At 59.1% G+C, this 23799-nt stretch overlaps 1 protein-coding gene across 17 annotated transcripts in view; it reads right to left on the bottom strand.

The window, feature by feature from the left end:
• The window catches only part of PLEC (plectin), a 67069-nt gene that overhangs the window by 7387 nt on the left and 35883 nt on the right, over positions 1–23799 (bottom strand). For 7 of the 17 annotated variants that reach the window (XM_060197679.1, XM_060197674.1, XM_060197721.1 and 4 more), the window contains 30 exons: positions 17823–17884; positions 17313–17402; positions 16966–17001; positions 16378–16455; positions 16192–16284; positions 15264–15430; positions 14637–14752; positions 14458–14564; positions 14255–14374; positions 14078–14173; positions 13865–13992; positions 13504–13597; positions 12936–13090; positions 12522–12849; positions 12364–12441; positions 12117–12278; positions 11895–11999; positions 11695–11790; positions 11455–11580; positions 10280–10587; positions 10072–10198; positions 9788–9971; positions 9534–9695; positions 9273–9447; positions 5297–5435; positions 4854–5210; positions 4681–4764; positions 4458–4562; positions 4243–4341; positions 43–3423 (listed from right to left, as the gene is read on the bottom strand). In XM_060197679.1, the coding sequence (XP_060053662.1) occupies positions 43–3423; positions 4243–4341; positions 4458–4562; positions 4681–4764; positions 4854–5210; positions 5297–5435; positions 9273–9447; positions 9534–9695; positions 9788–9971; positions 10072–10198; positions 10280–10587; positions 11455–11580; positions 11695–11790; positions 11895–11999; positions 12117–12278; positions 12364–12441; positions 12522–12849; positions 12936–13090; positions 13504–13597; positions 13865–13992; positions 14078–14173; positions 14255–14374; positions 14458–14564; positions 14637–14752; positions 15264–15430; positions 16192–16284; positions 16378–16455; positions 16966–17001; positions 17313–17402; positions 17823–17884 (7358 nt within the window). Of the gene's footprint in view, positions 1–42; positions 3424–4242; positions 4342–4457; positions 4563–4680; positions 4765–4853; positions 5211–5296; positions 5436–9272; positions 9448–9533; positions 9696–9787; positions 9972–10071; positions 10199–10279; positions 10588–11454; positions 11581–11694; positions 11791–11894; positions 12000–12116; positions 12279–12363; positions 12442–12521; positions 12850–12935; positions 13091–13503; positions 13598–13864; positions 13993–14077; positions 14174–14254; positions 14375–14457; positions 14565–14636; positions 14753–15263; positions 15431–16191; positions 16285–16377; positions 16456–16965; positions 17002–17312; positions 17403–17822; positions 17885–18484; positions 18737–21292; positions 21493–23017; positions 23358–23799 lie in introns of those variants that run through there. The other 10 variants (XM_060197687.1, XM_060197665.1, XM_060197747.1 and 7 more) reach the window with 8 other exon arrangements.

Genomic DNA, 23799 nt, shown 5'->3' with positions numbered 1-23799 from the left:
CCCAGGCCACCCACCAGCTTGTGGTCTCCCAGGGACCAGTACCTCCTCTGACTTGAGCTGCCATAGCTTAGTCTCCTGCTGTAGCTTGGCCTTCTCCCGCTCCAGCTCTGCAATGGCTTCACGCAGACGGTCTGCATCATGGTCGCTTTGTTGGCGCTGCATCTCCAGTGTCTGCACAAGCGTCACCTTCTCTTGCGTGGCCAGCTCTGTACGGTGCAACTTCTCACCGATCTCCTCTGCCTGCTTCCGGAAGCGCTGGGCATCCTCCTCCGCACGGGCCTGGGCCCGGCTCATCTCGGCCACTCGCAGTTTAAGGCGCTCGGCTTCAGCGCTCATCTCTAGTTGCCGCTGCCGCTCAGCCTCCAGTGTCCGCTGGAAGCCCTGTGTCTCTTGCTCCAGCTGCTGTGCCATCTGCTCCTTGTCCTCCTGGAGCCGTCGGGCCTGCTCTTGTGCCAGCTCCTTCTGCTGCTGCAGCAGCTCTGCCTCAGCCTTAAGCCGTGTGGCCTCCTGCACGGCCTGCATCTTCTCCTTGAGCATCTTCTCAGCCAGGGCACGCTGCTGTGCCAGGTCCTCTTCGGCCAGCTGACGCAGCCGGGCTGCCTCCTGGGCTGCCACACTCAGCCGGGCTGCCTCCTCCGCCACGTGTTTCATCTTCTCTGCCTCCTCCTGCAGGAAGCGCTGCGTATTGTCTTTGTCACGCAGGATGAGCTCCCGGTTCTCCGCCTCAATGCGTGCCTTGAGCTTGCCCAGCTCCTCCATCTGCACACGCACTGAGAACAGCTCCTCCTCCACCTGGCTGCGCTGGCGGGCCGCCTCAGTCACTTCTGCCTTCAGTCGCTGCAGCTCTTCATCCAGGATGCTCTTCTGGTGGTCGGTCTCCTCCAGCTGTAGCCGCAGTGTGGTCAGCTCCTGCTCCACCTGTGCCTTCTGCCGCAGAGTCTGCTCTGCGAACTTCTTGTGCTTCTCCATCTCTGCGTCAGCAGCCTGTTTCTGACGCAGGGCGGCCTGCTCAGCCTGGGCCCGCCGCACTGCCTCCTGCTCTGCTTCCTTTCGCAACTTCTCAGCAGCCGCCTGTGCCTGTGCTCGGGCCTGCGCCTGTTCCTCCGCTGATTTCTTCAGCCTCTCGGCCTCCTCCACCTGCCGCCGTGACTGTGCAGCTTCCTGCTCAGCCTGTTCCCGGGCCTCCTCAGCCTCCTCCGCAGCCTTGCGTGCTGCCTCGGCCTCACTGCGCAGGCGCTCCAGCATGTTCTGCTCCTGCTGCAGTGTTTGCTGCAGCTCCTGCTCTTTCTGCTGCACAGCAAAGGCATGGGCCTTCTCCTCGGCCTGCAGCCGCTTCTGTGCTGCCTCCTGTGCCAGCTGCAGCTGCCTTGAGGACTCTTGTTCCGCCCGCTCACGCAGCCGCCTCGCCTCCTCCACCTTGGCCTTGAGCCGCTCCACCTCCTCCAGGGCGGCCTTGCGCTGCCTCGCTGCCTCTTCCTCAGCCACCAGGCTCTTCTGCACACGCTCCTCAGCTTCTCGGCGCCGCTGTTCCTCCTCGGCCGCAAGCTGCCGCTGCCTCAGAGCCTCCTGCTCGGCTTGTTCTTTGCTGCGCATTGTGTCCTCGGCGCTGCTGCGGATGCGGCTCAGCTCCAGCTCCAGCTCAGCCTTGCCGGCAGCCGCCTTCTCAAAACTGGCCTTGAGAGCCAGGATCTCTTCCTCCACCTGCCGCCTCTGCCGTAGCGTGTCCTCCACCAACCCCTTCTGCCTCTCCAGCTCAGTGTCCGAGGCCTTGCGCAGCAGGGCCAGCCGCTCCTCAATGTCAGCCTTGTGTTGAGCGGCCTGCTCCTCTAGCCGCCTCCGCTGGAAGGCCTCATCTTCTGCCAGTCGGCGTAGCCTCTCATTCTCTGCCTCCTTCTCCTTGAGTGCAATCTCTGCCTCTGTCTTGAGCCGGGTGGCCTCGCTGATGGCTGCCAGCTTCTCAGCCAGCACACGCTCCGCCTCTGCCCGCTGCTTGGAGGCATCCTCCTCAGCCAGCTGCCGCTGCCGCTTGGCCTCCTCTGCCAGGGCACGAAGGCGAGCTGCCTCCTCTGCAAGCTCTCGGAACTTGCCAGCTTCAGCCTCCAACCGCTGCTTGGACTTCTCACTGGTGGAGCGAGACTCCGCCTCTGCCCGAGCTTTGCTGCTCAACAGCACCTCCATCTCCGCACGTACCTTGGCCAGCTCTGCCTCCAGCTCCTGCCGCTTCTGCTTGGCTGCAGCCGCCTCCTGCTGCAGCCTGGCCAGTTCCTCCTCCAGCAGCTGCCTCTGCTGCTCTCCCTGCTCTGTCTCAGCCCTTAAGCGGATCAGCTCCTGTTCAGCCACCAGGCGCTGCTGCGCGGTGCCCTCAGCCAACTGCCGCTGCTTCTCCAGCTCCTGCTCAGCTAGCTCCCGCTGCCGCACCGCCTGCTCTTCTGCTTTGCCGCGCCGCCGGGCCTCACGCTCTGCCTCCTCCTTCTGCTTCTCCGCCTCAGCCTGGGCCAGGCTCTTTTGCTGCGCCACCTCCTCTGCCTGCAGCCGCAGCCTCAGCGCCTCATTGGCCTTGAGCTGCCAGCGCTCTAGCTCCCGCTCGGCCTCCTCCCGGGCACGGTCGGCCTCGGCCTGCTGCTGTGCACGCCGCTCGGCCTCCTCTCGCAGCTGCACCACTGTCACATGCTCCTCCTGCAGGGTGCGCTCCAGCTGCGCTGTCTTCTCCACGAAGGAGGCGCGCTTGGCCTGCAGCTCCACCTCGGCGCTGCGCTGGGCTGTCTCCAAAGCCACCTGCACCTGGCGTGTACGCTCGGCCTCGGCCTGCCGCATGCGGCGCTCGGCCTCCTCTGCCTGCAGCCGCACCTCCTCCAGAGCCTGCAGGGCCCGCTGTTTCTCCCGTGCGGCCTCGGCCTCTGCCTTCACTCGCAGGGCCAGCTCAGCCTCTGCCTGCCTCTTGCGCTGACTCTCATCCTGCACCTGCCTACGCAAGCGCTCCGCCTCCTCCTGTGCCTGCCGCTTCTGAGCCTCAGCCTCCTCGGCCCGTGCCCGCAGTGCCTGCAGCTCTCCCTCAGCCCCGCCGCGCTGGCGCTCAGTGGCCTCCAGCTGCAGGCGCACCACGCGGATCTCCTCCTCGATGCGGAGGCGGCTGCGTTCAGCTGCCTCTGCCTGTCGGGCTTTGGCCTGGATCTCAGCCTCTGAGCTCTGCCGCAGGTGCTGGAGCTCCTGCTGGACACTGAGCTTCTGCTGCTGCGCATCCACAGCTGCCTCCTCGCGCCGCGTCACCTCCTCCTGCATGCGCTGCTGCAGCTCCTGTGCCTCACGCTCTGCCTGTGCCTTGGCCTGGGCGTGCGCCTCGGCCAGCTGACGCTGCTTCTCCAGGGCAGCTTCCACCTCAGCCAGCCGCTCCCGCTCCTCTGCCCGCTGCTGCTCGGCCAGTCTCTGTGGCCACGGCGAAGAGGAAAGAACCAGAAAGAGCTGTGAGCAGCAGTTGGCACCAGGCTCCCATGTGACACTGCACCAGCAGTTTATTGTGGCAACATGGGGCGGGAGTGGAAGGCAGCAGAGGGGTCACAGCCCTGCAAGGGAGACAGCGTGCACCTGCCCCAGCACTCAGGTTCCCCACTGTGTTCGCGAGCGTGGGGGAGGAGGTCCAAGCATCTTCCCCACACACACCGTGCAGACAGGTGACGGAGAAAGACGGATGGGGGAGAGAGCAAAGCAGGTGGGTCGGCAGGCCCTCCACCTAGCATCCTGGCCCAAGCATGACTGGACACCATGGTTCAGCTCTGGACAAGGCCATCACTGACCCAAAACCATGCAGATCCACACCCGCCTGCAGAGGGGCTTGCCAACCACAGGCTGCAAGTGGAGAAAGGAGGCCACAGGGAGGCCAGACGGCGAAGGCCCAGGGGCAAAAGGAACAGGACAAGTGGGCACCCTGCCCAGCACCATAGAACGACACCCAGGTCATGACCAATGCCCCTCTCCCACAGCAAGTGACCATGTGGACCAGGCTGGGAGGGGAGCATGTGCCAGCAGAAGAGAAAAAGGAGGTGACAGTCCCCCAGGAAGAACAGTGCAGCACCAGGCCAGCATGGTGTGGGCCTTGGTGAGGGCCTGGAGGCAGCCATGCTGTGTGGAGAATTATGTGGGTGGCTGTGCTCAGGGACTCAGCCCAGCTTCTGTGTGTGTGTGTGTGTGTGTGTGTGTGTGTGTGTGTGTGTGTGTGTGTGTGTGGTAGTGTAGTGGTGACCATACCTCCTCCTCCTCCATGCGCCTCAGGGTCTCACTGATGAACTTGATGTACTGGCCTGTGAGCGTGGTCAGCTCACTATAGCGCATGCGCAGGTCCACATACTGGGGGCAGGAGCAAGAGGGGGCCATCAGAAGCCTGCTGGCTGAGAGGCCCCTCTAGACCCCCCCCCCAATGTCCAGCTAGGTCCACCCCCCTGCTGACCTCATACTGGCCTCACCTCCTGGATGACACTCTCTGAGCCTGATTGCACCTTAGGCTTCTTGGCTGGAGAGGCCACGGGCTCCAGCTGAGCCTTGTAGGTGACTAGCTGGAGCTCATAGTCCTGTAGGAAGACACCAGCAGGCTGTCAGCTCTGCCTTGCCCTCCCCAGCCCACTCGTGGGTACTCCAATGTATCAGGGCTTGGGGATCACCCAACAGGGTTCCAGATGGTGGCCTCACCTTGATGGCATTGATGTACTGCTTGGCAAACCTCTGACACTCCTCTACTTTCTCCCCATGACGCTCTATCTCCTCCAGCAGCGCCTGGGACATTAAGCAGGGTAGTAAGCACCCTCAGGCAACCCTCCCACCCACACTTGTGCCACCCAGGCAGCCGTGCCAGCCCCACCCACCTTCTCTTGTCGCAGCTGCTCCCTCACGGCATTGCTGTCAACCAGTGACATGGCCTGGATCTGCTCCTGCCGGCGCTTGGCATCCTGCAGCCAGGCACCCAGTGGATCGGCGCTCTCCCGGTAGTAGCGCAGCTGCCGGCCCAGCTGATCCAGCTCACGCTGCCGCAGGTCAGCCTGGGCCAGCACGGCCTGCCAGCGCTCTAGTAGTTGGGTCACCCGCTCGCGCCAGCGCTCCACCTCCACATCACGCTCGCCATGCCGCTGCTGCAACTGCTCGCCCACCTCCTGGGCACCCCGAAGCTCATCCCTCAGAGCATCGAACACTGGCTGCTTGGCCTCTGCCTGGGTCCGCAACTTCTGTGGGGGCCGAGGGGTACTGCTTTAGCCCCAGGCCCTCAGGACCCACCCAAAGCTCAGCGTAGAGAGCAACCAGGCAGCAGTACCTTGAGCATGGCCTTGGTGGCCTCCAGCTCTGGGAGGGTAGAGGGCACGGTCTGCGCCTCCTTCAGCTGCTCCTCATGGGCCTTGAGTATCTCCTCTGCCCCCTGTGTGCTGCGGATCACCAAGCTGATGGTCTTGAGCCTGGATGGAGAACAGAGTTCTGAGCCGAGGCTGGAGGAGCCAGGCCCAAAGCACGCAACTGACCCACTGCAATCATGGGTTTTAGGGAAAAGAACAGAGAAAAAGTATGGGAAATGGAGAAGTGGTTAAAAGGGAGAACTTGTGGGCATGAGGTCTCAAGTTTGATCCCCAATACTGCATTTTCCAGAGGGATATTCTGGTTCTCTTTCCCGGGGACTCTTACTGATTTAACAGTAAATATCTGAGCAAAGGAAAGAGCATAACATTATAAAAAACAAGACTTTTATGCTTGAGGCTCTGAGATCCCAAGTTCAATCCCTGGCACCACCATAAACTAAAGCTGAGATATGCTATGTTACATCTCTTTCTTTTAGAAAGATAAGTAAATACTGGATAAGCCAGAGCTCAATAGTGCTCTGGCAAGACAAGAAAAAAAAAAAAAAAAAAAAAGAATAAGGGCTGGGTAAACAGCACAACAATTATACAAAAGACTTTCATACATAAGGCTCTAAAGTCTCAGGTTCAATCCCCAGCACCACCATGAATCAGAGCTGAGTAGTGCTTTGGTGTCTTTTGCTAGTGCTCTCTTTCTCTCTACATTTCTCTCATTAAAAATAAATAAAGTGGTGAGTGGTGGTAAACCCAGTTGAGCATACACATCATCATGTGCAAGGACCCCAGTTTAAACCCCTAGTCCCCACCTGCAGGGGGGAAGCTTCACACATGGTAAGAGCAGTTCTGCCAACGTCTCTCTTTTCTCTCCCTCCCCTCTCATTTTCTCCCTTTCCTACCCAGTAAAAAGACAAAGATTGGGAGTTGGGCGGTAGCGCAGCGGGTTAAGCGCAGGTGGCGCAAAGTGCAAGGACCGGCGTAATAATCCCGGTTCGAGCCCCCGGCTCCCCACCTGCAGGGGAGTCGCTTCACAGGTGGTGAAGCAGGTCTGCAGGTGTCTGTTTTTCTCTCCCCTCTCTCTGTCTTCCCCTCCTCTCTCCATTTCTCTTTGTCCTAACAACAACGACATCAACAACAACAGCAACTACAACAATAAAACAACAAGGGCAACAAAAAGGGAGAATAAATATTTTTTAAAATTAAAAAAAAAAAGACAAAGATTAATCTTACAGGGGAGGTAGTATCAATAGATAACTGGCTAAAGGAGTTAGAGGGTTATCAACAAGTGTATTTACTATGAACCATTAATCCCCCCAGTGAAAAATAAATTAAAAAAAAAAGTTATGGTGTACATATTCCATGGAATCCCACGCTGCAATCAAAAAAGATGATATTGTGTCCTCTGGGGCAAAATGGATGCAACTGGAGATGATTATGCTTAACAAAATAAGAGATGAAAGACAACTACCAGATGGAATCTAGAGAACTGATACATACGACAAAACAGAAGTAAGCAAACTCTTTCTAGAACTTGTGAGAACTATGGTGGTTATCTTTGGGAGGTGGGAGGGTAAGATACAGAACTCTGGTGGTGTGTGTGGTGTGGAACTATACCCTGTACTCTTACAATCCTGTAACCTATTATTAGTCACAAATAAAAAAATGGAAAAATTGAGGGTCAGGCAGTAGCGCAGTGGGTTAAGTGCACATGGCGCGAAACACAAGGACCTGCGTAAGGATCCCGGTTTGAGCCCCCGGCTCCCCACCTGCAGGGGAGTCGCTTCACAGGCGGTGAAGCAAGTCTGCAGGTGTCTATCTTTCTCTCCTCCTCTCTGTCTCCCCATCTCTCTCGATTTCTCTCTGTCCTATCCAACAGCAACAACAGCAATGACAACAATAATAATGATAACTAGGGCAACAAAAAAATGGGGGGAAATGGCCTCCAGGAGCAGTGGATTCGTAGTGCTGAGCCCCAGCAATAACCCTGGTGGCAAAAAAAAAAAAAAAAAAGGAAGCAGCCAACTAAATCCCAGGGGCCAATAAAAAAAAAATGGAGAAAGGAGAAGAAGGGAGGGTGAATAGTGATGCGTCCAGTAGAGCACATACATTATCATGTGCTTGGATTGGGATTCAGGTCCATGGTCCCCACCTGCAGTGGGGAATCTTCACAAGTAGAGAAGCAACACCATACGTATCCCTTTCTCCTTTTTCCTCTCCCACCCCACCCCCTTCTGTCTCTATCAGAAAAGAAAAAATAAAAAGAGGCCACCAGGAGCAGTGAAGTCTGACAAAAAGCCTGGGGTGGGGCTAACAGGAGCTCTAGAACAAGGATCTTCTATAACTGTCTGTTTTGGAGGGAGCTGTGCAGCAGAGAGGGTTCAGTGAGAGTCAGGTCCCATATCAGGGGGCCTAGACCAGGTAATAAGGAGATCTGTGTGTGGATGTGGTTTGTAAAGTGGTGAACGGCCATCAAGGCAAAGGCAGGGTTTCAGGCTACCAGATATAAGAGGACTACAGGGAGAAGGGACAAAAGTATCTAACTATGCTTTAAAAAGCCAAAATCCTGGGTTCTAGAGAACTGGCTCAAGTGGGAGAACACTGGACTTTTATGCCCAAGGTTCCTAGTTCAATCTCCAGTGCTGCAAGTACCACCCTGTTACTCTTTGTCTTATGTGAAACTCTTACATGAATAACTATTTTAAGGCTTACTTATTAATGAAAGAAAGAAATGGTGAGTCAGAACACCACTCTGGTGCAATCTGTTGGCATTCTTCGTGTTGGTTTGGCCCCCTTCCCCCCACCTCTGAGAGAAATGGTTTGGTCCTTGCTAGTTTCACGCCCCTTTCTTCCCGCCCCGTATGCTAAGGACGTGCAGAGTCCCAGCAGCAGCTGAGAAAGAAACATGGGGAAGGACATGGTGTGGTGATTTGCCCGCTCGTGAATACAGCTTCTCTGCCCAGCCGCGTGTCTCTGGTCGTCTCTGTCTGCTGCCGCGAAGCTAGCCTGGCCAGCTGGCACCCCCAAAACTTTAACAACAGCAATCAATGCCAACAAACTTGGGACTTCACGTCTGAGAGTCTAATCCTTTTTTTTTTTTTTTTTAATTTACTGCACCAATTCCTGGACTACAAAAATATGTCTTTACAAAAAAAAAAAAAAAAAAAAACACCCTTGGAACTATGTGTGACCTTTATGCCTTGGAAATACAACAAATCAAAAATCAGTGGTCCAGGAGGTGATGCAGTGGATAAAGTATTGGACTCTCAAGCATGAGGTCCTGAGTTCAATCCCCGGCAGCACATGTAACAGAGTGATGTCTGGCTCTTTCTCTCTCCTCCTATGTTTCTCATTAGTCAATAAATAAAATATTTTTAAAAAATCAAAAATCAGCATTAAGGGTAGGAGAGATAGCATAATGGTTATGCAAACAATTTTTCATGCCTAAAACTCTTAAGCTCCCAGGTCCAATACCAAACCCCACCATAAACCAGAACTGAGCAGAGGTGTGTGTGTGTGTGTGTGTGTGTGTGTGTGTGTGTGTGTGTGTGTGTGTGTGTGTGTACACAAATCAAAGAAGACATGATTCCTGTCTGGGCCAGGAGTGGGCAAAGAAGAGGTTCAGGTAAGAATGGGAGAAATGACTGGGAGGGAGGGGGCATGGAGGTCCTCTAATATCTCAGCACTTTTCCCCCATGCCAGCTGTTGCTCTGCCCCCAGGCCCTCATCCCCTGACCTCTTAGATCATGTAGCACAGGGTCACAGCTGGAATTCTTCAAATCCTGCCTCCTGCAGCATAGGCCCCTGGGCTTCTCTCTCCCACCCTGTCCCATGAACATACCTACAGGGCACACCAGGATTTGAACCCTGTGGGTCACCACCTGCAGGCTAATACTTCCACATCCCTGCCCATACCACAGCACTCAGACTCCAAGCGCTGACACTCACTTCTCCAGATAGATGGCTGACAGGCTGCGGACCTGCTCCAGCTTGCCCAGGGTCAGCTCAAGCTCCGAGCGCAGCGTGGGGGCTGCAGGGGATGGCTCAGGCAGAGCCAGGATCTTCTCAGCTTCAGTCGAGAGCCGGGCCACCCCCTTGCCTAGCCCCTCCACCTCTGCCTGTGCTTTCTGAGAGAGAGAGGAGAAAGAGGAAGGCTAAGCACGGGAGCTCCTACAGCATCCTGGGGAGGCACAGGGATGGGGGGGGCACCTGCCTGCTGCTCAGCGATGCGCTGGGCACACTCTTGGGCCGGCTCCTTGTCTAGTGGCAGCCGCAGGCGGTGCACAGTACGTGTCTCACAGGCTTCCAGCTGCAGTCGGATGTCCTTGAGCTCTGAGATGCAGCGCTGGCAGTGGGACTCCTCCTGCTCACCTGGGGGACACGGCATGCTCATTCGCTGCCTGCCCCCTGGCCTATCCCTTGCCCGTTCCCCTGCCTTGCCCTCAGTGGGTGTACCCCCCTACCCTGCTCCAAACTCTGCAGCAGCTGCTGGTAGTGGCGGCTACAGGAGCCGTACTCGCGCTCGGCATGTAGCCGGTCCTCGGGTCCAAAACCTCCAGCATCCTGGCTGTCACGCAGGAAGGCCTGATAGTGTAGCTCCAGGCTACGCAGGGCTTGACGCTGTTCCTCAGGCTTCAGTGTGCGGAACTACAAACAGGCAGGCAGCACAAAGGATGACATAGTACCATGAAATGGAGCCACTTCCCTACCCAGCTCCCCGCAGACTTGGTCCCCAGGGCAGCCCTACCGTGACCAGCGACCAGGAGCGGATGAGCTGTACGTCACGGCTGAGATTCTGCCACGCCAGGAGGCTCTTCATGTCCACATGAAGCTGATGCCACAGCGCCACCAGGGCCTGGTGCTGGGCCTCCAGCCTGGAGGGTGGGAGGCTTGGTCAGGGACATCAGGACATTGACCTCCACTACCCCTGCCCATCCCTGGATGGACTCACCCACCTGTTGACAGCCTCCAGTGCCTCCTGGTTGGGTGGGGGCACAAGGAAGCACACGGAAGGCACAGCAGCCTCACTGCCAGAGCTGCTCAGCACCTTCCAGTGGGATGGCTGTGCAGGGCCCAGCAGCTGGCACTCATCGCCCTTGTGCACGGTCACCTCCACCTGTTTGTAGTCACACACAGCCTGCAAAGGCACTCGGCCCCGCATGGGCTGGGCAGGATTCCGGGGTTTCAGCTGCACAATGGCCTTGGCCCGCTTGCTCAGCCCAGAGAGGTGTCCCCGGTATTCCATCAGCTGCTCCTTCTCGTCCTGTGGGGGATCAAGGCTCAGTGGCCACTTACCCAGGGCCCATACACCACGCAGAGACCCTTACCCCCTGCCCTGGGCAGCCACACCCCTGGCACACACAACCTTCTATTATATGTTGTCCTGTCTATTCCCAGCAGTCGGGCTGGATGCCCCTAGAGGACCACTGACCCTTCTGTTAGGACTGAGTGCCCACCTTACCCCACAATACACACTGTCCTCAGCAGTGAGAGACACTAGCTGCAGGTTACCTCTACTTCCAAAGTATCTAGCCAGCTCCCTCCCTCCTCAGGACTGTCCAGGACTGGGGGAGGGGGTGGAGGAGGCAACAGAGTTCACAGAGAAGCTGTCTGTTCCTATTTTATCTCCTATTTTATCAGAACAAACCCGTGTTCTGACCCAGGGTCTCCCAGGCCCCCAACTTTCACTCACTCCAACTCCTGCCTCCAGCCAACTCTCTGCCAACAGCCACCAGGCCTCTTTTCTCCATCAGATACCAGTGAGGACCCCCAAAAGGCAACCCAGGAATATGCAGGCACTGTACCCAGGTGCTGAGAGCCTCAGCCTCAACCCCAACTACAGATACTGGACCCAGAGGCCCATCGTGGGGCCAACTTATAAAAACAGTGCTGGTCACAGAGCACTGAAGTGGGCCTCCTCCCTGGGGCTCTGGCCAGCCAGGTGCCACAGTGCCAGGAGTCTTCCCTGATTGCCAAGGTCACACTGGCCCACACTCCTGTACTCCATGTGAGCCACATCCCAGGTTCTCTACTGACCTTCTTGTTACCACCAAGTGCCTCCAGTGGGGCCTTCCAAAGACTCAGCTTGGACTAAGATTGGCTGCCCTGACCCTCACCACCTGTCACTCACCTGCGCGTCCTGCAGCAGGTCCTCCAGGCGGGTAACAGTGATGGCCCGGTCACAGGTATATTTCCTGCGCAGCGTCTCCTGCAGCTTCTGCAGCTGCTCCTCCGCCTCCCGCACATCTGAGAAGAACTGGGGGTATGCAAAGGCTCAGGAAGGGCTGGCCGGTCCAGGGCCCAGGCAGAGTCATTCCTGTAGGCACCTGAGGGGCACACCAGGGGCAGGGATAGCTCCCACCTATCTTACCTGGAAGTAGGCGGTGTTCTCTTTCAGGTGTGCCTCAATACAACAGCAAAGCTGCAGCATCCAGCTCCACTGTGTCTGCAGGGCTGCCTGAAAAGACTGCAGCCCACAGGCAACCATTAGTTCCCACTCGACAGCCCTGCAGCCCCCCTCCATCTTATCACGAGCCCCCCTGAATCCCTGAGCCTGCCATGAGTGCCCACCTCCACTGTGGGCCGAGCAGGGTGGTCCTCCCGCATCAGCCGGTCCCCAGTGTTCTGAATCTCCTTGATTTTCTTCTCCTTCAGCTCCAGCTCTCGCATCAGGGCCTGGCACAGAGCAGGGACAGGGAGCTCAAGCTCAGGGTTATGCCAGAGCCTACAGAGTCCCCTTAGATACCCCAAGAGACTTTGGGGTTCCCCAGGAAGGGACTGGGGGTCACTCACTGAGTAGCTCTCCTTCTTGGCCGCCATGTTGGCATTGCGCTCGCTCCAGTCAAAGCCCACCTCCTCCTCCTCCTTCTCATTCAGCCACATCAGCTCCTTGGTGGCAGCTGCCACAAAGCTATGCAGGCTCTCCAGAGCTCGAAGGCGGGCCTTGGAGGAGTTCTGTGGACAAGCAGGTGTCAGTGGGCAGAGCCTTGCCGAACTCCAACCCCAGGGCCCCCTCACCTGCTGAGGGTGTACCACCTACCAAGAGCTTGGCATATTGCAACTCCAGCCGGCCCACAGAGTCCCGATAGGTACCCCGGGCAGTGTGGGAGATCTGGCCCTGTGGAGACAAGGAAAGTGAGGTCTGCAGTGGCCAAGGCTGGGCCTGCCTCCTGCTGTCCACCCAAGGGTGCCACTTACCTCATCAGCTCGTGCCCGCTCAACCTTGGCACGGAACTCCTCGATGGACTGGTGCAGGCCACGGTGGCTGCCCAGCTGCGCCTCCACACTGGGCAGGTCCCCACCCCACTCGGCACCATCCACTCGTTGCTGGTTCTCCTCCACCCAGGCCAGCAGGTCCTGCAGGTAGCGCAATGTGGAGTCCTCCAGCTCAGGGCGCCGCTGCAAGGTGGCCTGGGTCATCTGGGTCACCTGGGTCACCTGGGTCATGGGGGCAGCCACTCCCGCCTTGAGCCGGAGGTTGTACTCAGTCCGGATGGCCACCAGGCGTTCATGTAGGCGGTATACCCTGGGGGCAGCACAAGGGGGCATCAGTCAGCCAGGTGGGGGCTGTGTAGTCTTGGGCTGCCCAGGGCTGCCAGGCGTAGGCCCTACCTGCGGTACATCTGCTCGCCCTGTGGGTGTCGCCCATCTTTCAGGGTCTGCACATCGTTGAAAAGTATCCGGATCATGCCATCCGCCTTGTCCAGGTCCCTCTCCACCTCACCTGCCCGCTGGGGGGCCTTCCCCGCCACTAGGAGGCGCACATCCTACAATGGAAGTGCCATGCCTCAGAGACCCTTCTTCTAGAGCCCTGCCTCCCGAGACATCTTCCCACATGCATTTCTGGTCAAATTGCTGGTATATGTTGGGGGATAGGTACGTAGGGGTAGTCAGGGAGGCCAGGCAAGTCCTTAGGTCCAAGCAGCCTTCCACCCAAAATGACCCTCCTCCACACACTCTTGCCAGGGTTTCCACACAGCAAGCAGCTTTGGGTGGGCTGGGCCAGAGTAGGAGGCCTCCCGGGTACCCTGCTAGGCGATCCAGCCAGCAGTCAGTGCTGGCCAGGCCCCAGGAGGGAGGAGCTGGGGCCTGTGCCCACTCGCCTGTGGCCCGCCTATAGGGTGTGACAGGTTTGGGGTGCCTCCTACCCGTCTCCTCCTTCCCTGCCCCTCCCCCTCACCGACTGCAGCAGGGCGTCGGCCTGGTTCAGCTGTTCCTCGCACATCCCGGCCTCCATCTGGAGCTTACTCACGATGCGCTGCAGACACTCCAGCCTGCAGCCCAAGCACCCCGGGGACCCACCGTGAGCACAGGGCCTACTGAGCTGCTGACCACAGAGCACAGAGCGCAGCTCCCCTGTTGCTCCCTGGCCCTCAACCCACTGCAGCTGGCCAGAGCTGAGATGGGTTTCCCAGCCCGGAGGGGGTGATTTCCTCCCCAGGCAGTGACTCACCCTCGGGTGGCTTCCCTGCAACCACAGGGCCCCGCCTGCCCACCACTGGGCCACACCCGTCCCACTGGCCAGCCCACCAGCTACCCACCTCTCAAACTCGCTGCGCAGCTGCTTTTCCCGCTCCAGGATGGCCACGTGCAGCTTGCCCCACTCCTTCTCCACATCCAGTGGGTGGTAGCCAGGGGGCACCTTGAGCTGACCAGCTTGCACAGCCCCCTATGGGTGCCCGAGACAAGTTTATCCCTTGGGCAGACTCCCAACTCTCCCTGCCAATGAGGCCAAGCCAAAAGGTCCCACTCACCTCTAGGGACTGGTAGATTCCCTTGGACCTGTTCTTATCTGCCTCTTTGGCTGGAAGCTCTGTCTCCTTAAACTTCAAGAACTGGCACCACAGAATCTGTACGGAGGAAGAGGTCAGTAGCCATGCCAGGGGTCCCCAAGGCAGGTCTAGTACCCCAGCCTGAGCCTGAAGGCCCACCTCAATCTCCTCGTAACTGGAGGGACACTTGCGTTCCTCAAAGGCAGCTGTGTGATGACGGATCCACTGCAGCAGCAACACCACCAGCTCCCGGTACTCCTGCCAGCGCAGTTGCAGTTCCTGGGTGCCGTGAAGAGCTGTCAGGGTGGCTGGGGGCTCCCACCATCCTGCCCATGGGGCAAGCGGGTCCCCTCTCCACTCACATTGGCCTTCACCCCGCCCTGTGTATCAGGCACCCGGGGCATGGCGTCGTACAAGGATGAGACATATGTGATGATGGACTTCTCGTCAGGCTGAGGGACATCCACATCTGTGAGGGAGTAGGGTTAGGGGCAGCCTAGAAGGTGGTAGGGGAGGTGGGGAGGCAGGGTGGGGCACATACCCTCAGGGTCCAGAAGCCGTGTTACTCCCAGGTCACGCTCGGCCACGGAGAAGGCCTGGTCCAAGTTTTCCAGGTTGGTCTGCCGGTACACCTTGTTCATGTCAATTAGCATCGGCCTGTGGGGATGCAGAACAGTGAGGCTGGCCCCTGAACACCTCACTGAATGCACATGTACCTCAAAACACACACACATACCACAGTGCCTGGTCCTGCCTCATGGGCACCATGTATTCAAATGCTGGGCACTCAGGCCTTGTCACTGAGTGCTAGGGTCCCCTGATGAGATGGGCACAGGGTGCGTTGCAGAGTGGGAGGGGCACTGCTCATCCTGGACTCCCCAGAGTTACCCTCTTCCCAGGTCCCAGCTGCTCAGGCCTCATGTGAGGCATTTAGGTGGGGAGAATCAGCAAGCCACTGGCAGTACCACCGCCAGGCACGAGGATGGTGAGGGTGGAGATGCTCAATAGCTCCCCCAGAGGGTACAGCTGGCATAGCAGGTACCCTGCAGGAACAGGTTCCCAACACTGACATCCTGCCTGGACTTGTCTGAAGTGGCCCAACTGAGGTACTCCAGGGGCACCAGGTTTCCCTCATCCCACTCCTATGCTAGACCCACAGGGCACGTACTTGTGGTGGTGGATGATGGCATTGAAAAGTCGGCCATCCCGCCAGCTGGTGGTGAAGTTGTCACAGCGCAGGCCCTGGTAGCCCTCTACCATGCGCTGTGACCACAGCAGCAGCTTCTCCTTGGCTGTCATGTCCTCTGACTGCCCGCTCACCTGGATGTCCGAGATCTGCCCCACACCACGGAAGGGAGGAAGCAGGACATGGCGCTCAGGTGCCACCAGGCTGGAGGTGGCAGAGCCATCTCCCAGCTCTGCACAAGCCCAGCCCACTAGAGCTAGCAGCTTCCAAAGAGCAGGCAGTGTCTCTAGCCTCCTGCCACTGCTTTATGGACAGCCCCCTGGATCTGACTCTCAGGACAGAAGCCCTGCCGTACCCAGAGGACACAGCTGGTGGAGAGTGGACCCAGGGCAAACAAGCAGGCACCAAAGGCCTAGGAAGAATGTCACAGTTGGGGCCTGGGGACAGTGAGACCACTGTGATTTCTGGTTGGGCCTGGGATGCCTGGCCACCCCACCTAGCACACCACTTAGCACCCCACTACTTTGGGTCTGTCTGTACCCCTCCATCCCCACCCCGCTTGTCTGCCTGTCTGCCACCCTGTGACTCAGCTGCGTGCCAGCTCTGAGATTTGCCGCTTCCTGTGCAGCCTGGGCAGGCAGCGAATGAGTCAGCTGGTTGAGCCCGCGCTTCTCCAGAACCTTCCCCTAGGCAGGCCAGGCTGCACTAACGCTGAGAAAGCATTCCTCTGCTGGGAGGTTCTGTAGCCCAACCCAGGGCCAGAGGGCATGGAACAGGCAGGCAGGCCGGAGAAAGACTGGGCCCTGGGGCCACCATGCTGGGCAGGGGTGGTACTGGCAGGAAGGCTTTGAGAATCCTAATTCTAGAGCCTTGCACCTGGGCCCAAGCCTCTTGGGGACAGTCACTCTACCTGGAAGTGCAGGATGATGGTCCAGATCAGGCCAAGGGTCAGCTTGGGGTTGCCGTCAGCAATGTCATCATTCCTGATGTTCACCAACTTCACCTGCAAGCCAGATGCCCTCAGTCACACCCACAGGCCAGGTCAGGGTGGGGGATGATGGGGCAGGCTGGAGTGCAGGGCAGTAGACAGCCTCACCTGACGGTGTCGGAGATAGTCCAGGGCGATCTGAACATTCTGCAGCTTGTGGAAGCGCATCCTCCCCTTTTCTCGGGGCTGCAAGAGGAGATGTGGTGTCAGTGTCCCTAGACCCCAGAGCAGATGTTACACCAGACCTCAAGAACCCCTCCCCATCTGCAGTGACATGGAGAGAGTCCTCCCCATCAGGGGGACAGCCCCTTCCACGTGCCCAGGTCACCCTCCCCAACCAGGCAGGAGCCACCAGCCCAGGGCCAGACCCAGCAGGGCTTGGGAAGTCCAGAGGCCAGGCCCAGGCTTTGGGAAGGAAGGAGGGGGTGGGGAGGAGACAATAGTCAGGAAGCAGCAGGCTGGAGGGCAAGGGCATTGGGGGAGGGGTCCTCCTGCCCAGCTAGGGCAATGGCAGTGGCATCCCCAGGGGGGTCTCAGACCAAGGCCCAGGCAGAGCAGGTGCTGGGCACATGGCCATCTGTCCATTCTAGTGCCTGGCAGAGGTGGAGCCAGGTGGGCCACCAGCCCCAGGTGAGTTGGGCCCCCCATTCTTGGGGAGCCCACGTGCCACTGTGGCCAGTGGACACCACCACTCACCAGCCTCGAGCTCCTGATTACGTCCCGCTCTCTTGGCTACCCCGCCAGAGCAGGGCAAAGGGTAAAGGGCAGAGGTCAAGGTTCAGAGTCCAAGCAGCAGAGAAACCAAAGCAGAGCAGAGCATAAGGTTACATATGGGGGGGGGGGGTGTCCTAGGCAGAGGGCAGCAGGGCCAGCGCATCTGGGCACCAGGGTTAGGCCACCTCTAGGCAAGCCACCACTCCAGGCCTAGGGGCACAAGGGATGGCAGGGTTGAGGGTAAGGCCAGGCTGGACATGAGTAGGCAGGTGGGAAAGGCCCAAGGAGGAGAGGCAGGGGTGTATAGGGGCAGGAGTGGGAGCACGTACCAGGCTGTCCCCAGAGAGCACCTCCAGCAAGGAGATGAGGTTGTGGCCATCTCGGAGGTCTTCATACAGGTCGCTGATGTGCCTCTGAGCCTACGGGTACAGGGGTACAGGGGGTACAGGTGGGTGTGATGCCCCAAAGCAGCCACAGGCCTGAGGAGCACAGAACCCAGAGGAAAAAAAAAAAAGGCAGAATCCCAAGAAATACCCAGCCACCACAGAGGCACCTACCTCTGCCCTCCAGTGCTACATACATGAAGCAGCCCAGGGAGACCAGGAGGAAGAAGAGGAGGAGGAAAAAGAGACCAGGGACAAGCCGAATGAGCGTGGGGAGAAGAGAAAATAACAGGTTTCAGTGAGGAAAGGTGAGCTTGGGTCCAGGACATGGCTGAGCACAGAATGGCCGGGGGGGGGCAGCCTGAGTTCTCCCTGAAAGGCCAGGGTACCCTCCTCCACCCCCACCTGCAGGTTCAACCCTGGGACCACGCACATCCACGTGCACATCCCACCAACCTTGATGAGGTGCTTGTTGACCCACTTGGTGAAGGTTTTCTTCTGCACACGGTCTCGCTCATCTAGGAGAGATGAGGCCAGGTCAGCCCCAGGAGGGAACCACAGACAAGTGCAGGGGTCTCCCACACACACACACCCCAACTCACATCCCTGGCCAGGCAGAGGTGTCCCTGAGTCAATCCCCCTATTGTCTCCCTGCAGATGGGAGGGCAGGAGCTGTAGCCACACCCAGAGCCCAGGACTCACAAGTCCCAGCCTGCCATACCCCCAAGGCACCCCCACACACACTGCCTCCCAGAGACTCAGGCAGGGGTTCCCAGACCCTGTTGGTCAGACTGTGGGGAGGGGAAAGTGGTCACCTGAGGAAACTGGCCTTCCCAAGGACAGTGAGCCCCCACCCACCCCACTTCAGCAACCAAGACCCGAGGCTGCTACATTGCCAGCAGGGGCCCTCTGCTGGCATAGGTGCCTTCCCGCCACTCTGCACCTGGCCAGGAAACAGCACCTGGCCTGAAATCCCAGTCAGTCTCAGCAGTTGCCCCACCCCCAACCCCCAATCCAGACCCTTGTAGGCCAGGCCCTGTGCCCCGTCAGAGCCCAGGCTTCCTTCCACAGGAAGCGCACCCTTCCTGCTCAGCCAGCAGGCAGTGCCCACTCTCTACCTTTCTTGCCCTCGGAGGCTCTGAGCACAGCCAGGTAGAGGTTGTCCTCCGAGCTGGTCCTTTTTTGACCCAAGCCCTCAGGCTCTGGCACCCGGAGCCGGTACTGAGACATGGTGCCAGCCCCCTGCGGTACTTGGTCAGTCCGTCTGTCTGTCTGTCCCTCTGGGGCCACTTGTGGTTCAAGGCAGCTCAGGTAGGCGGCCGTACAGGCTCTCGGACTTGCTCCACACTTGGGCTCAGCCCCAGCAGAGTTGGTGGAGCCGCTCCCAGCCCGTGCTACTCCCCAACAGTCTGTCCCCGCCCCCAAAAGCCCCACCCTCCGTCCCACCACCCAGAGAGGGAGTGTCCCTGAGGGAAAGGAAGGCAGCCCCTCCCCCTCAGCCACACCCAAGGCTCTGGCAGAAACAGGAAACAGGGGTTTCCTTACCTACCCAGTCCCTCTAGCAGAGGAGGGGCCAGGGTGCCAGGGGACTTGCCAACTCACCACATACTGACTAGTGCCAGGACCACAAAGGCCATGGGGCATTCCCAGTCACCCAGAGCATGTCCCTTCCATGGGGATGGTGCAGGGTCACTGGGCTCCAGGATGTCCCCCAGGCCACACCTCTCCCACAGCCACCTCTCAGCTTGCCAACCCTACCATTTGGGGTCCAGTCCCAAGAGGCACTCCCAAACTAAGTTTAGTTCCATGTGGAGTGGGAAGGGAGAAGGATGAAACACTTCTCTGTTTCATGCAGCACCCCCAAAGGTGGATGAAACACTTCTCTGTTTCATGCAACCCCCCCCCCCAAAAAAAAAGACACCTTGCAGAATTGACACTAAGGCTACACTCTGCATCCAGAGTCTCCCAGTAGTACGGGGGTCTCCCTGTCCAGGGCCCAACCTCTTTGCAAGCCTGTAGCCAAGCACCTTGGGCAGGAGCACATAGCTGAGCGCTGACTCACCAGGCAGGATGGACCAGCGCCTAGCCACAAGGCCTCTTTCCCACAGAGGGGGCAGGGGGCAGCAGGGAACACCCAGAGGGGCCCAGCCAATGAGTCAAGACTGGGGGATGGGGATGTGCCAAGGTACCCTGACTCACCGGGAAGGAAGCCACACCTGAGGCCAGTGGTGGCAGGATGGGTGGGCAGCTGTCTGCTTCTGGGTGAGGCTCCCAGATAACAAGGTGTAAAGGTGGAAGAGAGAGCAAAGGACAGGGGTGTCACCTGGCTCTCTTTGTGGGCCAGAGTGGACTGGGCAGCCTGCCTGCAGTGGCCTCTGGGGCTGCCCAGGCAGCCTGACCACCCTAGGAAAGAATGCAGCACCCCAACCACAAGAATTTTCCAGCGCTGCATCTGGCTTGATGCACTCCAGCTGTGAACAAACGCCCCTCCCCCCAGGCCTCCAGGCCCCAATTCCCGGAAAAGCACACCCCACCCCCCCACCCCGCTCCAAGGCCACAGGAGGGCGCCCAAACCCCACTGTAAAGGGAGGGCAGGATCCAGGCTGGCACACCCTGTTCTGCCTCACACCCCTGTGCCAGCACCTATATACACAGGTTGGGTGACCAGAGGATAACAAAGGGAAGGGGATGTCATTCCCTACCAGAGCCCCTGGGGATGGATCAGGAGGTAGAAGCAGTCACCCCAGAAACTGCAATCTAAAGCCAGGGCCTGCCCCTCAAGAAACGTGAGAGATAGGGGTCGGGCAGTAGTGCAGAAGTCAGCTAAGCACACATGGCACAAAGTGCAAGATCCCAGTTCAAGCCCCCGGCTCCTCACTTGCGCGGGGGGGGGGGGGGGGTCACTTCACAATCAGTGAAGCAGGTCTGCAAGTGTCTATCTTTCTCTCCCCCACTCTATCTTCCCTTCCTCTCTCGATTTCTATTAAAAAGGAAGGAAGGAAAGGAGGGAGGGAGGGAGGGAGGAAGGAAGGAAGGGAGGAAGGAAGGAAGGAAGGAAAAAAGAAAGAAAGGGAAAGAAAGGTGAGTGATCCTCTGTCCGCCCTGGGCTGGGACCCAAGGCCCTGGCCCAACCTCCCCTCTGGCACCAAGGAACCTCCATAGGGGTGGTGGTGAACGGACTAACTCCCCATGCCCAATTCCCTCCTCTATCTCCTTGCTTTGAGAAGCTCATCACCCCTCCCCAAGCCCTGCCTGCCAATTCCTAGCCTACCCACCTCTCCTATTCAAACCCTCAAACTGTCAGGACACCACCCCATGACACCCCCAGAAAACAGGGCGACACCAGCTCTTGCAGCAGCCCGAGCAGCGGGTGGGACAAGCCCGCAGACAGAGAATCAGATCCCTGGGCCGCTCCCCCGCACCCCCTACCCTGATACTGGTTCTCCTGCACACCCATCTGAGTGTAGACAGCCCCCTAGCTCTATCAGGGGCCCCTAGTGCTGTCCACCACCTTCAGAGAGGTCTCACTACCACTGTAGCTCATGGGCAAATTGAGGTCCTCCAGGTAATGCCGACACCCCTGGGAAGGGACCCCCACCTGCACAAAGCAGCCACCCCACATGGCAGAGGGCCTGGAGCCTCACCCGCAGGCCCCACCCCCTGCTGCCTGCCAGCTGCCCATACCCAGAAACCAAGGCCAGGACGGAGTGCATGGCAGCTCCTGCCAAGGTGGGCGGGCCAGTCCCGCCCCCACACCCCAGTCCCCACAGGGGGAACCTGAGAGAGGTCTGCCCACTCCTTCCTCCTAGTCAGGTATTTCCGGGAGCCCGCAGAGGGCGGCACCTGGCTGAACACCCCCACCCAACAAGACGCGGATCCCCTGAGCCTCACACACCATTCCCCGCCCCTCCAGAGGGCGCACCCACCTACGCAGCACAGCTGCTGGTAGAGGTAGCCCCTGCGGGCCTGCTCGCAGCCCCAGTCCAGCCAGCACGGCGGTTCCAGCACCACCTCCTGTGAGGCGAACATGCCTCCCGCCCTCCAGCGGCCGGCCGCCTCCATGAGCCAGGCGACCCGGGGTGGCCCACCAACGACAACACACCCGGCCTGGCGTCTCGCAGCCCACGCTGCAAGATCAGTTCCTAGCACCCCGCCCCGCAGCTCAGAACCTGCCCCTGGCGGGGGCCCCGCCCAACACAAGCCAGGAAGCCGCGCCCCTACTCTAGGGAGCTATCCTGCCGCTAGAGGACCAGGGCTGGGGGCCAGGGCCTGGGGGCCGAGGATGTCACTCCCCGTGAGCATAGAGGGTCCAAGTTCCCGCAGAGGGGAGTTCTGAGGGTACCCGGAAACCTCTACAGCGGCAGAGACATCCAGTAAGCAGTAAGAGGATGCTCCCTGAGAGTTGAGCGGTAGCGCAGCGGGTTAAGCGCATGTGGCGCAAAGCGCAAGGACTGGCATAAGAATCTCGGTTCGAGCCCCCGGCTCCCCACCCGCAGGGGAGTCGCTTCACAGGCGGTGAAGCAAGTCTGCAGGTGTATATCTTTCTCTCCCCCTCTCTGTCTTCCCCTCCTCTCTCCAGTCCTAACAATTCTCTCTGTCCTATCTAACAATGACGACATCAATAACAACCATAATAACTACAACACCAATAAAAAACAAAGGCAACAAAAAGGGAAAATAAATACATGTAAAAAAAAAATAGGATGCTCCCTGAAGGATGGGGGGTCGGGGAGGTAAGGGCGTGGGGAAGAGGAGTGCAGAGCTGAGGCCCCAAACCAGGCTTTGGATCCCACTCATGCCTTAGGGTAAAAGGGGGTGATGGGGGAGGGGGGAGCAGGCAGGGAAAGTGGTAGGGCCGCCCCAAGGGGCTGGAAGGCATGCCAAGTCCTGGGAGTGGGGGAACCCTGGGCCTGTGCTTTTGATTACTGACCATGAGAGCTGAGTCATCAGCCACACCCTAGCATCCCCCAAATCCTGACTCAGACTTCAAACCACAAATCTCCATCAAGACTGAGCCCTAGAAGACTGATCAGGGGGTGCAGCCCTGAGTTCAGACTCCGTGTCCCCAGTAGATCAGATGCCCAGCTCCCTTCACCACACCTGTCCAGTGCTGGGCACAGCATGGCTGTTTCTATGGCTGTGGCCCAAAGCTGGTGACTTTGAGCAAGGGAGGGCAAAGCTCAGCCTTTCCCTGCCCCCACCCAAGGTCCTGGTTGCTGAGGCACCTGCCTCAGGGTTTCAGGAGCTTCTGGCAGGAGGCCATCCTGAGCCACACCTGCCCAGGCCACCACCCTGCACCTGTCAGCTGAGGCTTGGGCTCACCCTGGCAGCAGGGGAAAGGCCTTCCTTGGATGGGGGTGCTCTTGCATTGCCCCTAGCCCTCAGTGCACAGATCATGGCTGGTTCTCCAAGTTCTGTTTATAGACACAAAGCTTCTCAGTCCCAGGACTTGGGCAGGGTCTTCACAGAGGGGTGGGGAGGCAGCCTGGACAGCAGGAGTTTCCGACCACGTGCTGGTGTTTAGCTCATGGACAGGAAGGGGAGGGCGCAGGGAAAGTCGGGGCGGGAAAGAGGCGGCCCATGGCCCCCAGCCCGCCCCTAGTCCCCTGGCAGGGGTGGTGGCTGGGCGGTAGCCTCCAAGCAGTGCTTACCTTGGTTGTCCTGTGCCTGCCGGCGCCCTCTGCGCCAGTGCCACACGGCAGCTAGGGTGACAACATGGCCCACGACCACCAGGGAGGGGAACAGGCTGCCTGAGGGCTCCATAGTGCTGGCGGCACAGCCAGGGCAGGGCTGGAGGAGCCACCCTTATAAGCAGCCCCTTCCCTTCCCTGCGTGGAAGGCAGGCAGGCGGGGTGGGGGGGCGCTCCAGATCTAGGGACCGCCCAGCCTGGGGGCCGGCCCTACCACTCAGCTACTCAGCTCTGCTCCGGGACAAGCCCGGCAGCTGTACCCACTGTAAGCCTGCTGCCAACCCTTTCCTGCCTCTCTGCCTGCCCGCCTACTGCGGCGCCCAGCTCAGCTGTCCCCGCGCAGAGCTGTCACGCTCAAGGTTAGCTGGAGCCTTAACCCCTGCTTACCCACAACCACACCCGCTGGGAGGAGGGGCCAGTTGCTGCCAAGCCGATCAGGACTCACACACCCCCTCCCCGCACGGTCCTTCCCCCCCTCCACCATCTCCACCCCAAGGGTGACCACAGTGCCCCAGCACCCCATTCGGCCACCAAGAGTGACAACCACCAGGTCCCCAGTCTTCCATGGCCACCAGCTTGTAGTTGACCCCATCTGGTTCAAAGACAAACACCCTCCCCACTCCCAAATCAAAAGGTCCCCCCAGTGAAACTGGAGTCATAGGAGGGAGTGGAAGGGCACAGCCTGTGCCCTCTGACAACTCGGACCCCATCCCAGGCCCTGGCCCCCAGGAGGGCTGTCCTGG

This window comes from Erinaceus europaeus, chromosome 1 (assembly GCF_950295315.1).
Source record: "Erinaceus europaeus chromosome 1, mEriEur2.1, whole genome shotgun sequence".
NCBI lineage: Eukaryota > Metazoa > Chordata > Mammalia > Eulipotyphla > Erinaceidae > Erinaceus > Erinaceus europaeus.
This window is presented reverse-complemented; position numbering and strand designations above follow the sequence as displayed.